At 40.5% G+C, this 12,933-nt stretch overlaps 4 protein-coding genes across 5 annotated transcripts; 2 read left to right on the top strand and 2 right to left on the bottom strand.

Annotated features, from left to right (window-relative positions):
• Nucleotides 1-742: 742 nt before the first annotated feature.
• TrAtP1_012970 (uncharacterized protein) lies at nt 743-2,701 on the top strand. The gene is made up of 3 exons (XM_014088648.2): nt 743-1,329; nt 1,399-1,660; nt 1,717-2,701. The coding sequence occupies exons 1-3, from the start codon at nt 862-864 to the stop codon at nt 2,673-2,675; spliced, it is 1,689 nt and encodes a 562-aa protein (XP_013944123.2). The 5' UTR covers nt 743-861; the 3' UTR covers nt 2,676-2,701.
• Nucleotides 2,702-3,382: 681 nt separating this feature from the next.
• Nucleotides 3,383-5,491, bottom strand: TrAtP1_012969 (uncharacterized protein). The gene is made up of 2 exons (XM_014088647.2): nt 4,589-5,491; nt 3,383-4,522 (listed from the first exon to the last, which is right to left on the bottom strand). The coding sequence occupies exons 1-2, from the start codon at nt 4,680-4,682 to the stop codon at nt 3,546-3,548; spliced, it is 1,071 nt and encodes a 356-aa protein (XP_013944122.2). The 5' UTR covers nt 4,683-5,491; the 3' UTR covers nt 3,383-3,545.
• Nucleotides 5,492-5,931: 440 nt separating this feature from the next.
• Nucleotides 5,932-8,993, top strand: TrAtP1_012968 (uncharacterized protein). 2 transcript variants are annotated; one of them, XM_066115741.1, is made up of 4 exons: nt 5,932-6,943; nt 7,006-7,444; nt 7,516-7,685; nt 7,740-8,993. In XM_066115741.1, exons 1-4 carry the CDS (start codon nt 6,160-6,162, stop codon nt 7,763-7,765), a joined length of 1,419 nt encoding a protein of 472 aa, XP_065971840.1. In that variant the 5' UTR covers nt 5,932-6,159; the 3' UTR covers nt 7,766-8,993. The 2 variants fall into 2 exon arrangements, with proteins under 2 accessions (XP_065971840.1, XP_065971841.1); XM_066115740.1 differs by having other exon boundaries at nt 7,516-7,752.
• A 331-nt stretch (nt 8,994-9,324) lies between these two features.
• TrAtP1_012967 (uncharacterized protein) lies at nt 9,325-10,123 on the bottom strand (the record flags this gene model as incomplete). The annotated part of the gene is made up of 4 exons (XM_066115739.1): nt 9,987-10,123; nt 9,743-9,911; nt 9,595-9,649; nt 9,325-9,541 (listed from the first exon to the last, which is right to left on the bottom strand). Exons 1-4 carry the CDS (start codon nt 9,987-9,989, stop codon nt 9,325-9,327), a joined length of 444 nt encoding a protein of 147 aa, XP_065971839.1. The 5' UTR covers nt 9,990-10,123.
• Nucleotides 10,124-12,933: the final 2,810 nt, after the last annotated feature.

The following is a 12,933-nucleotide window of genomic DNA, read 5'->3' as shown; positions in this document are numbered from 1 at the left end:
CCACATGTTTGTGTGAGTGTACCTTTTGTTCGCAGAGGATAGACAAGGTAATAAACACGGCACATCGAACATTGTATATATCAGAGTACGTGTCACTATGCCTATCAAGCTACTGAAGATTTACAGATTGTCACAATTTGATCTATCAATTGACATCTGATAGCAAAAGCTGTCAAATTAGTGAACATGGTGATGTAATGTCCAATCGAAACGAGATCATTTACATTTTGAACAAGGCATCATTTTTCAGATTTCGCGATCAAGGTCTTTATCATAGCAACTAAACTATGAGCACAGGGGGACTGTTTCCTACTTGCGGCGTAGTGGGCATTTTACATCTTATACCTAGTTTACGGGACCGCCGGCAGCGGATACTGCTACTCCATATTAGGTGGACGCTCAAATTTGCTGATTCGCTGGTCATTACCAACCTTAGTTTAGTACTCCGGCTGTTGACTGACGAACCGTAGGCGAATACCTACTTGTAGCTGTGGTGTTTAAAGAGAATTGGCAACTTGGGCCGCTCGTAAGCCATCCGTATTCGGCCGTCTGTCTGAGGCTTTGCGGCATAGCTAATTGACTAATAGCTACCAAAGTCATATCATCGTGGAGCGTGATTCCATATCAACGGCGACGGATGTCCGCTTTTCGTGGGCCGCAAAATTTGTTAGACAGATACGCTTGGAGTTCCTAAGTAGTTATTCATGTATATAATACCAGTTTGAAGACCTTTGAATCAATCGATGCAAACAGCAACTCAGTCAAATAGCGAGCCTCATAGCAGCTCTAAAAGATTTTCCAAACGATCTTCTTCCGTATTCTACTTATCGCTGGTGTTGAAGTCATAACAAAACAACTGCCATGCAGTCTTTCCGGCAGTACAGCTCTCTAGGCAAACGCCTAGAAGCCCAATTGCATCGAACTCGAACAGAAAATCACACTATTCCATCCACAACAGATGTGCAGCCCGCCGATGTCGACTTAGAAGCACCTTCGTCTGGTTCAACAGATGTCGAAGACGATGCATCGCAACTCGAACGGCCTCTTAGCAAGATAGGCACAAATCTAGCAGCAGCGCTTACGGGGATAACAAAACAGCAACACCCGGATGCGAACGACAAGAATGTGTTTGTCGTAAGCTTTGAAGGGCCAAACGACCCGTTGAACCCACGCAATTGGTCACTTACCAAACGAGTATTCTGTACCTTCAATGTCGGCATGATTGCGCTTGTGGTTGGTATGGCGGCGTCTATAGACTCAGCAGTTATTGCCAGAGCGGCAAAGGATTTTGGAGTTGGTCAAGTTGCCGAGGCACTTGCAACAGGCTTGGTAAGTAGTTATTACACAACTCTAGTTTGAATCAATTGACCTTGGCTAACATTTACCTTTGAAAAACAGTTCCTTGTTGGTTTTGGATTCGGCGCTCTCATTGCCGGCCCAATGTCGGAAACGGTCGGACGTAACCCCGTATACTTTGGCTCGTTGGCGATATATATGCTTTTTCTTATGGGAGCAGGGTTATCAAAATCTTTGGGCGCACAGCTGGTGTGTCGATTCTTTGCCGGATTCTTTGGAGAGTCGCCACTGTCTACTGTTGGAGGATCTATTAGCGATATGTGGGATCCTCTGAACCGCTTGATTGCGTTTCCCATATTTGCAAGTAAGTTGAACAAAAGCAATATATATTCTGTGACATGGTTCTAACAACTATCATAGCTGCTGGTCTCATGGGCCCAGTTACTGGACCTATCATTGGCGGCTGGATCTCTCAGTCATCAGACGTATCCTGGCGTTGGGTGGAATGGGTTTCTATCATCGCATCCGGAACTCTTCTCGTATCACTGCTTCTCTTCCAACCCGAGACGTATGAGCCAATTCTACTGCAGTGGAAGGCGAGTCACCTCCGCCGACTGACCGGAGATAAGCGCTACGTCTCTGTTGCCGAAATACAACATTTGCCCTTCAGCACCCGCATGTTGACGGCAGTGAAGCGACCGTTTATTATGACAATCCAAGAACCCACAATTATGTTATGGACCGGATATTTAACTGTTGTCTATTTGATGCTGTTTGGTTTCCTCGACGGCTATACGTTTGTTTTCCAGCAAACGTACAACCTCTCTGACGGTATTACTGGTCTCCTCTTTTTGGGCATTGGAGTTGGACTCCTTCTGGCCGCCCTGATACTTACTCCACTCCTCTACAGATGGGCGAAGAAGGAGATCACCAAGCTTCAAACCGAAAAGCCTGATGGAAGTGCTCGCATTCCACCTGAATTCTTTCTTTGGTATGCCCTCATCGGCGCACCGGCCATCCCCATCTCTTTCTTCTGGATGGGCTGGACAGCATACCCCCATGTAAGCATTTGGTCCCCTGTTTTGGCCTCGGTGCTTTTCGGATTCGGCATCCTTTCTGTCTTTGTGTCGACATACATGTATCTCATCGACATGTACGAAGTATTCGCAGCAAGCGCTTTGACAATGATTACACTGGTGCGCTACGTTGCCTCGGGTGGAATGATCGAAATATCTATCCCGATGTATAAGAACCTTGGTATTCACTGGGCTTTGACCATGCTGGGACTTATCTCACTGGTCTTCACAACAGTGCCGTATGCATTTTACCGATTCGGTCCCTGGATTCGATCAAAGAGTCGGTTTGCAAAGGCACAGTGAGAGGGGGAAATAGCAAGTGAGAAAGTAAACAAAAAAAAAAAAAAAAAAAAAAAAAAAAAAAAAAAGAGAGAAGGAGAAAAAGGTCAATGGATTATAAGAGCCTCAAAAATGATAATGGTGAAGATAGAAAGGGAATTTTTTTAGCGCGCATTGCAACTGGGTAAAGGAAAATCAGTCCTACTAGAGGAATCATTGAAGAGGCATTGGACATTAGAGGGAATTTGCATCCATGGTATTAATTATGATAAATGAAATACAAATTATAGAGTTGAGACATCGATAAAACTGAAAGCTCGTTTTGTCAAATGGAATATTGTTGTCTTTATGTGCAGGAAGAGCAGCAGAAAGATCGCATACCAGCAAGGTATAAAGGCTCTTTAACAAGACTTAGAAAACACTCCTGAGCGCTTGAAGAAATTCCGAATCCTATTGGAATATTTAAAATGAAGAATTTTGCATCTGAAAAAATTTCAATCAAGGTATCTACTGTTGCACTTTGTTTGCGATTTGCAGTGGCAGAAACCGTAGCGATTGAATTGACCGACAATTCCATAAGCTGAAGAAGATGGATCTATATTTTAGACCATACATTAAGTACTAGTAATATTTGTTAACCTCTGAGGAGCTATTGGTAGCGGCGAGGCTTCAGATACGTTGCCAACTCATTATTGTAGATAGCAATACACTCAATCAACATTGAAACGGCATCTCGTTGGAGCTCCCTATGACAATTCTGAACTGTAAATGCGCAACAGCTGAATAACTAAGTATATCTAATAAATACAATATCTCATTAACATACATTTGGAATCGCAAATCTGCTCAGGTAGCTGCCTACAACTGCGAGCCCATCCCTCTGTTTGTTCATACCTAGTCCTCGTACGTTTCCTTGTACTCTTCCTCGTACTCTTCCCTAGCTTCTTCTAGCTCTTCATAATCGCTACTACTAGGGCTACTAGAATCTTCAACATCATGAAGAGCCTCTTCATATTCCTCTCGTGCCTCTTCGACCGATTCCCGGTCACTCTCAGACACATAGTGTCCCTCTTCGTCTCTCGTGGGGAGATCGTTGTTGTAAACGTACTCGGTTCGATTTTCCTCTACAATGACAGGTTGAGGTGGGACGTACTGCGGACGCTCTCTCTCTTCATCACTGCTACTGTCGTCCTCCAGAGCGTGGTGCAAGAGAGCACCTCCCACAAGGCCGGCGGCGACACCACCAGCTGCACCGAGAAATACAGACTTTCCAGAAGAGCTCTTCTGCTTCTCCTCTCTGCCGTGATTTTCGCCGCCATAGCCGCCATACTGCCCTGAGCCTGAAGGGGCGCCATAGCCCGCCGGAGGCGCTGGTGAGCCACCGTAAGACGAATGGGAAGTAAATGGGGGAGCTGGATAGCCTCCTTGCGATTGTCCATAAGCGGCTGAGGGGGGGTACGGCGAAGAGCCACTGCCACGCGAATCTTGGCTCGGGGGTGACTGCGTAGGAAATTGCGGGGGGAGTGTACCCGGGGGGGGCTCCCACTGAGAAAACTCAGTCTTTTTGAAAACGTAGTACCATTGTTGGTATTTAGGGTCAAAGAAGGGGGCCCATCCCTCGGGGATAGGCGGCTTGTCTAAGGGAGGGTTATACGGAGGGTCAACACGAGGAGGTTCTGACCGGGTGGCTCCGGTTTCTGGGTTGTTGTAGGACCATCGCTGGGTGTTCTGGTCAAAGAAAGAGACCCAGCCTCCAGGAAGAGGCGGACTGTCAGACGAAGGCTGGGGAGGAGCGTGATATTGCGAAGGGGGAGGCCCGGGAGGAGCCCCATCATCGTTTGAAGAATGGTAGCCATATCCCCCATGCTGGTCTGAACCTCATGTAGAGTCAGCGATACATTCTATGGAACTGGACGAGCTGTCAATGAATCTCTTACCGGGGGGATGAGACTGATAGGACTGAGAGGTTGGCCGGCCCCCTCCGATTCCGAGTTCGCCAAATTGGCCTGAGAGGTTGTCAACGTACGACATTGTGAAAGCCGAGTAGAAACAGCGCAAAAATGGCTATTGATACGCGGTCTGAGTGCGACCGGTAACAGAAGCTGCTGTAGAGCAAGAAGAACGATTAAAAAGCGGGAAAAGTGTCTAGATATAGTTGCTGCTGGCGGAGTGAGAACAAAGAAAAATGCAAAGATCAAAGATCAAAGAATGGTCAACTGGGGCCGGCTATGCATGCACTGTTAAATGATTGCGCTGGGCGGCACGAGGCGCAGGCAGCGATTCAGTGAATGGGCCCCGGAAGAGACGCCGGACCAACGACGCATCTGCAAGCAGTGCCTTTTTGTTGGTCCAACTTCATCGCATGCTCTTGCGCAAGTAGTAGTACAGCGTTCTAAAATCAAAGGAATGTGACCTGTTTCGCTACTTGAGCAGTCACACGGGCCGTACCGAACGCGCCATTTTCTGGCTTGTTGGTTGAAGATGAGGGCGCCCTTTGTACCCCTATGGAGACCGCCGAGTGCTTGGCGAAGGGTCAAGGTGAATGAGCTTTGTTAATTGGCTTATGGCTTATGTATGTGGTGCTAGGAGGCTTGGCTTTAGATAATTGTACAGGGAGAATGAACAGAAGAGACTCTGCGTGAGGAGTTTCGGAGCCAAACGCAGTTGTTTGGTTTGTTTCAATATTCGCTGCAGGCCGAGGTACATTGTTTCTATGGATGGAGGGGCAGAAGACTTTAGAGCTTGGATGTACACAACGAGGGGCGGAGCATGTACCAACACCTATAGCCCTGGCGGCTATCAGACGGGAGTCCATGCTTTGAGCGTAAAACGGAACCAACATGCAGTTTGATGGGACGAAAAAGGAAACCATTAAAGTTCAGACGACATCAAGATGCAGCCAAGCAAAAATGCGCCTTACAAGGCATTGGAGGCCCTCGTAGCACCGTCTAGGGAATGCGATGCCATGATGAAATACCTGCACATGCCCAGCCACAGAATTGATCATGACGTCTAATACGTCTAATACTGCTAGTACTACGTACACTTATATACACCACTACTACCTGAGTGGAAACGATGACAATGGTCCTATACTTATGGCATGTAAGCGCAAGGTTGGTACATGTAAAACGTCTCAGCCATGGTGGAATACCTATCTGAATATACATACGCTGCAAGTATGTAATCTCAGCGCCAAAAAGGACAGCCCAGGCGGCTATGGGACCCGCCAAGCCGGACTCCGGTATGCTCTGGTGCTATTGGGCGGAAGAGACTGGCACTGCCTCCAATTGATTACACACGAAGCCGATCTAAGTTAGTTACACGTCTAGAGTAAGCCATATTTCATAATACAGCCATCTCCAGCTCGTCCAGCTCCCTCGACTGTCTTGCTCCCATAAAAGCGTCGGCAACAGCAGTGCTGTCGCTTCTTCTCATCTCATTGCTTCTCTTGTCCTCTCCTCCTGTCCTCTGCTCCTTCGATCGATCGATTTTATACTTGTCAGCCATGTCCGGATATCCTGGCCAGGGTTACCACGGCGCGGGCCACCACGGTGGCGGTGGTGGCTACGGATACGACAACAACAACAACAACTATCCTCCCCAACCCAGCTATAACGGCGGCGGCTATGGTGGACAGGGAGGATACAACGCTGGCCCTCCCCAGCAAGGGTACGGCCCTCCTCAGGGCGGCTATGGAGGGCAGGGCGGCTATCCTCCCCAGCAACAGTACAACTCGCCTGCCCCGGGCGGCTACAACGGCCCTCCTCCTCAACAAGGCGGCTACGGCAACTACCAGCAGCCTCCGCCGCAGCATGGAGGATACGGGCCGCCTCAGGGAGGATATGGCGGCCATCAAAACCAATACCGTCCTCCTTCGCATCCTCCGCCTCCAGGCGTCGACGACCAAGGCTATCCTCTCTACCCTCCGAGCGCTGCGCACGCGAGAGCTGGTCCGCGGCCGCCTACCAATGAGCCTGTTGCGTTCGGCCATGGTGCACCGGCTGGCTATACGTTCCAATATTCGAACTGTACGGGAAAGCGAAAGGCATTGCTGATTGGAATCAATTACTTTGGCAGCAAGGCCGAGCTGAAGGGATGCATCAACGACGTTCACAATGTGTCCAACTTCTTGATCAACAATTACCATTACAAGCGCGAAGATATGGTTATCCTGACCGATGATCAATCCGAGCCCAGAATGCGGCCAACAAAGGCAAACATCCAAGACGCTATGGGCTGGCTTGTCAGAGGCGCACAGCCCAATGACTCCCTGTTCCTTCACTATTCCGGTACGCAATGCCCTCGATGATGTTTATATGTAGTAAGCTAACTGGCCTTTTCTCGTTCCTAGGCCACGGTGGCCAGACCGAAGATCAAGACGGCGACGAGGAGGACGGTTCCGACGAAGTCATATACCCTGTCGACTTTCAGCAAGCCGGACATATCGTCGACGATGAGATTCACTTCCGTGTTGTTAAGCCCTTGCAGGCGGGAGTTCGCCTTACAGCCATTTTCGATTCATGTCATTCAGCGACCGTCATGGATCTACCTTATGTATACTCTACCAAGGGTGTTCTCAAAGAGCCCAACTTGGCCAAGGAAGCCGGCCAGGGTCTCTTGGGGGCTATATCCTCGTATGCTTCGGGCGATATAGCCGGTGTGACCAGCAGCATCATGGGCTTCGCCAAGCAGGCCTTCAGCGGAGATGGCGCTTACAAGAAGACGGTGGCTACACGGACATCATCAGCGGACGTTGTTATGTGGTCCGGCAGCAAAGATGATCAGACATCGTATGTGCTATTCCCTATTCCCTATTACAACTTATACGATTGCGACGTGGAAACGCTGACTTGTTTGATAGTGCGGATGCCTTTGTCGGAACTGAAGCCACTGGCGCCATGTCCTGGGCTTTCATTTCCGCCTTGAAAGCCAATCCTAAACAGAGCTACGTCGAGCTGCTCAACAGTATCCGAGAGATTCTCGAGACCAAGTATACTCAAAAGCCACAGCTGTCTTGCAGCCATCCTCTAGGTATGTTGATTTTGTGACTATACACTTCTGAATCTGTCTAATATGTCAACGTAGATACCAACCTGATGTTTGTCATGTAATTCGTACGAACGCTGTTTCAAAATGAACTTGAACTGTGACGCGACCTTGGAGACATCACAACTCGTTTGTCAAGCGCTCCAGTTTGTTGGTCGTCCTGGTGTCGAATCTCGCGCAGGATTCAGGACAACGGTGTATCCAGATTGCGTTACGCTCAGGTTTGTAAGAGCTAAAGTGGTGGCGATGGGAAGCAACACTCGGAATCCGTGAACTTGGCGCTGAAACTGCGACCCAAGCCAGGCGGCTCACCTAACTAGGCAGCAACAGCGCAAAAAGCTGGAGTACAATGATAGAAAAACACGCCCCTCAATCCTGTTGTTAGAAAGAATAAGACGACTTAATGGGTAGTGTTTTTCGAAAAAGGGTGTATACCTATCTATCTATCTGTGGATACCTTCAATTGTTATTCTGTCCGAAAAACACGCCCCTCAATCCTATTGTTAGAAAGAATAAGACGACTTGTTGGGTAGTGTTTTTCGAAAAAAGGGTGTATACCTATCCATCTATCTGTGGATACCTTGTTATTCTGTCTGAGATTGTCACGTGACCTAATAGTTCCCTCCTCTGCTTGTCACTACTAGCTTAGTTCTTCTCTTCATCCTTCATCACAGTTTTCAGTCACAGTCACAGTACACCCTTCGAGTGTCGGTACCTTTAGTTGTTGTGTTTGTTCTCATTTGCTTTGCTTTGTTCGTGATCCCATCTTTCATCGTGATCCCTCACATTGGTGGACATTTGGGCAATCAGGAGGAAGCTATACCGTATGTTATTTTGACAGCTGGGCATTGGTACTGACAACATCCACATGAAGATTGACTCGCTTTTCCGGCACAATAGGGATCAAAGAGAGGCCAAGCCTCGCTAAAGTCACACAAGACAAGTAAACGGCCCAAGAGTTGCCTCATTGTGTGGCCTCAGCCGTAAATGCCGAGCGATATTTAGAAGCTCGTGTGCGGTGCACAGCAAAGGTACATTCTGCATACAGATTCTTTGTGCGTATTCACCTTTGCTACAATAACATTGAAGGCACCATGTTGAGCCTGCATTGCGGAACTCAGCAAGCACAGGCAAAAACGTATGCGTTTAGTTTGAACCTCTTGAAATTTCAGTTCGTAGTAAACAAGAACCAGATGCCATCTCCAAATATAGGTTTTGCTTATGCAACAATGTCATTCTCTTTGCCAACTTTCGCTCTCCATCCCGTCTATAACAATTATCCTAATACATAATATGATTCACATCAAAAAAAACAGTTAGCTCCAGGATGACCCAGTTGTAGAATATCGACTACATGTAGTTGATAGCCAGTCCTAATTATGGGCAATCCCCTTCCTTATGTGGGAGCCTGCTAAGACATGTCTTGATATGTTCCAGTATCAAGTCGATTGAATTCTGGAGGCTGTTTTCTACTTTGTAGCCACATAAACAGACATAAGGCGCGAGGATTTTGCAGTATCCCTTACTGATATGACAGCGAAACTTGGGTTTGCGGCCAAACAGGTGCTTGCAGCGACATTGAAATCTCGAGGTTATGTGGGGAGCGGAAGTTCTCAAGTGCCGCCTATAACTTTTCCCAGTTCTGAATGGTATTTTGCACTCTGTGCAGTAGTTCTCCGTGCGTTGGTCGCGAGAAGACCCAGCGCTGCCCACTACATCGCTGATATATCCTGTGTGTGAACCGGGTGTGGGTTGGTTTTGTATAAACGGCGTCGCGGATCTTGAACTCGGTGCGGGACCCAAGCTCGACGCGGTTGTGGGGGTTTTCGGTCGCGGAGTCTCTGTCATAGGCGACTGAGTCTCGTTGCTCGGAGGAGTCTGTGTCAGAAGTGACTGGGTCCTATTGTTTGGAGGAGACACGGGAGTAGTCGAATCGCGAACAACGAGAGCTGGTAGCACTGGAGTTAGCCCAATACCGCCATTTAAAATTGGGAGAGGTGCCTTGGTGCAGAAAAGGAGATGACTACAGGTAGAGTACTCACGCGGATTGCTCTCCGGGTTGGATTCCTCGACAGCCGCGCCACATCCATCGTTGTCCGACGCAACATCCAGCGACCTTTTGAATCGAGATCCATAAGGCCTGGATTCATCTTCCAATAAGACATTCAGTAAATGTTCGGCTTCGTCTTCGTCTTCTCCAATCGAAATGTTCTACATGGGGCGATAGGGGATTAAAATTATCAGCATAAAGTACGGTCGATCACCAAATAGTGACGCTGACCCTACCATTTTCGATACCAGTCATGTGTTAGCAGTGCGTATCAGAGCTTGAAATGGGAATGCATCATCCGAATTTAGTCTTCCAGTCTTTAGTAGAGTAGAGTATCTTTACGCTGCCCACTTAGTTCCTTCTCCTTTGGTCCTGCTATCTTGACAGGAAAGAAGTATGAACAGAAACTGTGACGTCCTGACCTATACTATCGTACTTAGGTATAGGGTAGGTTCCTAATCTATAAACTAAGGCATTGGTTTATGTTAGTAAAGAGATGTAAGGGATTTAATAAGTAGTATAATTATATAGCTAATAAGATTATAAATAACTAATTTAATTATTATTTAAAAGTGCTATATTAATAACTAACTATTTAAGTTTTATTTAATAAGTATAATAAATAGTTTTTATATAATAAGTTATTTTATAGTTATTACTAATATAAGTCTTATAATACCTAATAAAAATATACTTTTAAAATTATATTTTTATCTTATAAGTAAGTATATATTCTACTAAGAGAGGAAGTCTTTTATCCTAATTAATTATAACCTTTTAATATATTACTAAAGGTATATACTATAAGAATCTTATATAGTTAATTTATAATATAATACCCTTTTTTTATTAGTCTTATTCTTAAGGCTATAATAGTATATAAGGTTTATAGTTTTTTTTCCTTAATATAGTAAGTAACTTTTTCTTTTTATTATAATATCTTATAGTATTTTAAAGTATTATTTTATAATTTAGAAAAGTTTAATTAATTATTATAAGATAGCTATAGTAGTAATTAATATTATTAAACTTCTTATTATATCTTATTTTTTTATAATACTTATAGCTTATTATATAAAATAGCGCTAGGGTATTAGAAGTATTTAAAGTATACTTATAAAAGTTTAATATATAATAAAAATAGTATTTCTTTAGTAGCTAGTAAGTTTATAATTTAGGAAATAAGTAAATTTTTTTTAATTTTCTTAGCTTAATATTTAGTATTTAAGAAAAAAAAGTTAAATATTAAAAAGTATTAGGCTAAGTAAAAGTTACTTTAGTAATAGTAAAAGTTAATAAAGTATTAGTAATAATTAATATTATTATCTTAGTTAATAAATAAGAGTTTTATATAATTATTATACTTTTATAAATAGTATTAGTAAATAAATATATAAAATAAGTAAATATTTTATAAAAGTGCTTAGTTACTTAATAAATTAAATAATATTAAGCGCGCTAAGTTAAGAGTTATAGCTAATATATAGCCTAATAATAATATTAATAAAATTAATTAAAATACTATATTATTTAATTTTAATTTATTAATCCTATAAAATAAAGAAACTTTCTTATTAGCTTTTAAAGGTTAAAGTATTTTACTAGTTCCTATAAGTTTTTTAGGTTAAAGTATTTTTTTTATTTAATAAGGTACTTAATATTATTTATATTAGAGTTTTAGTATATAATAAATATATTTTTAATCTTATATTCTTTTTTTTTATTTTTAATAATAATTTTATTTAAAATAAGTTTTTAAGTCTTTTTATTAACTTATATTTTTTTAAGTTATAATATATAAAATACTAGAATTTAAAGTTTTATTATATTTAATAAAACTAGCTTATAGGCTATTTTTTTAATTTATTTAAGAATTTTATAAGGTTTTATTTTTTTAATATTAAGTTTATTACTTAGCTTATTTATTTTAATATTTAATAGTTTATAACCTTATAAATATTATAATATATAAATTATATTCTCTTTTTAAAGAATTAGTTTATTAATTTTATTTTAGTTTATATATTTTTTTATTTTATTTTAAATAAGTTTAAGTTATATATATATTTCTTAATATAAGTTAATTATTATTTTTACTATAAGTTAAGCTTTTTTTAAATTAGGTTTATTTTATAATAATTTAAATACTTTTAATATAAATCTATAGTTAATATAAAAGAGTGTAATTCTTATAGATTTTAAAGGTATATTATTATAATATAGCTAAGCTACTAATAGCTTTTTTACCTAATTATTTTATATAAAGTTAATATAATAGTATAAGTAAGCCTTAATAATTTAGTTAATATATTTTATTTATTTATTTATTTAAAAATAATATATAATACTTAATTTATAATTTATTTTTAATTTAATTATAAGTTTTTATTAAAATTTAAAAGTAAATATTTATTTTTTATTTAATATTATTTCTTTTAATAGTTTATATTTAATAGTAATTATTCTTATATATATATAAGTAAGTTTTTTTATTATATATAATTTATTATATAATATAAAGTAAGCTTACTTTAATAAGTAATAAACTAATATAAATATATTATTATATTTAACTTTTATAAAAGGTTTAATAAATAAGAGTAAATTAGTAATATAGTTAAATATAACTAATTTCTATAGTTATTTTAATATTAGTAGTAGTTATAATTTTTTATATAACTTATATTTTTTATTTTTTATTTATTAGTAAGTATTATAATATAATATAATATATTATATAATAGGCTTAAGTCCCTTTATATTATAATAGTTTAAGACTTAATTAACTATTTTACTAATACCTTTATATTTATATAATAAATATTTATAAATATATTTAATTACTTTTTTTTATAATTCTTTAAGTACTTATATTTTATTATTTTATTTAAGGTATTTTAATTTTATAGTAATATTTTTTAGATATTTTTTATTTAAATATGCTTTTATATATTTTTTAATTTCTTTAAGTATTAGGTTATTTTCTAATACTTTAAATATAATATATATATAAACTTATTTAATATTCTTATTTTTATTATATTAAAGTACTTATATAGTAATATTAGGTATATTTTATTTATAATTAATTCTTTTACTTAATATATTAGTTTTTTTATTTTTTATTTTTTTATAATAAATAAGTTTATAATTAAATTATAATAGGAATTTAAAATATTTAAC

The sequence above is a fragment of the Trichoderma atroviride genome, chromosome 7, assembly GCF_020647795.1.
Source record: "Trichoderma atroviride chromosome 7, complete sequence".
Classification (NCBI taxonomy): domain Eukaryota; kingdom Fungi; phylum Ascomycota; class Sordariomycetes; order Hypocreales; family Hypocreaceae; genus Trichoderma; species Trichoderma atroviride.
This window is presented reverse-complemented; position numbering and strand designations above follow the sequence as displayed.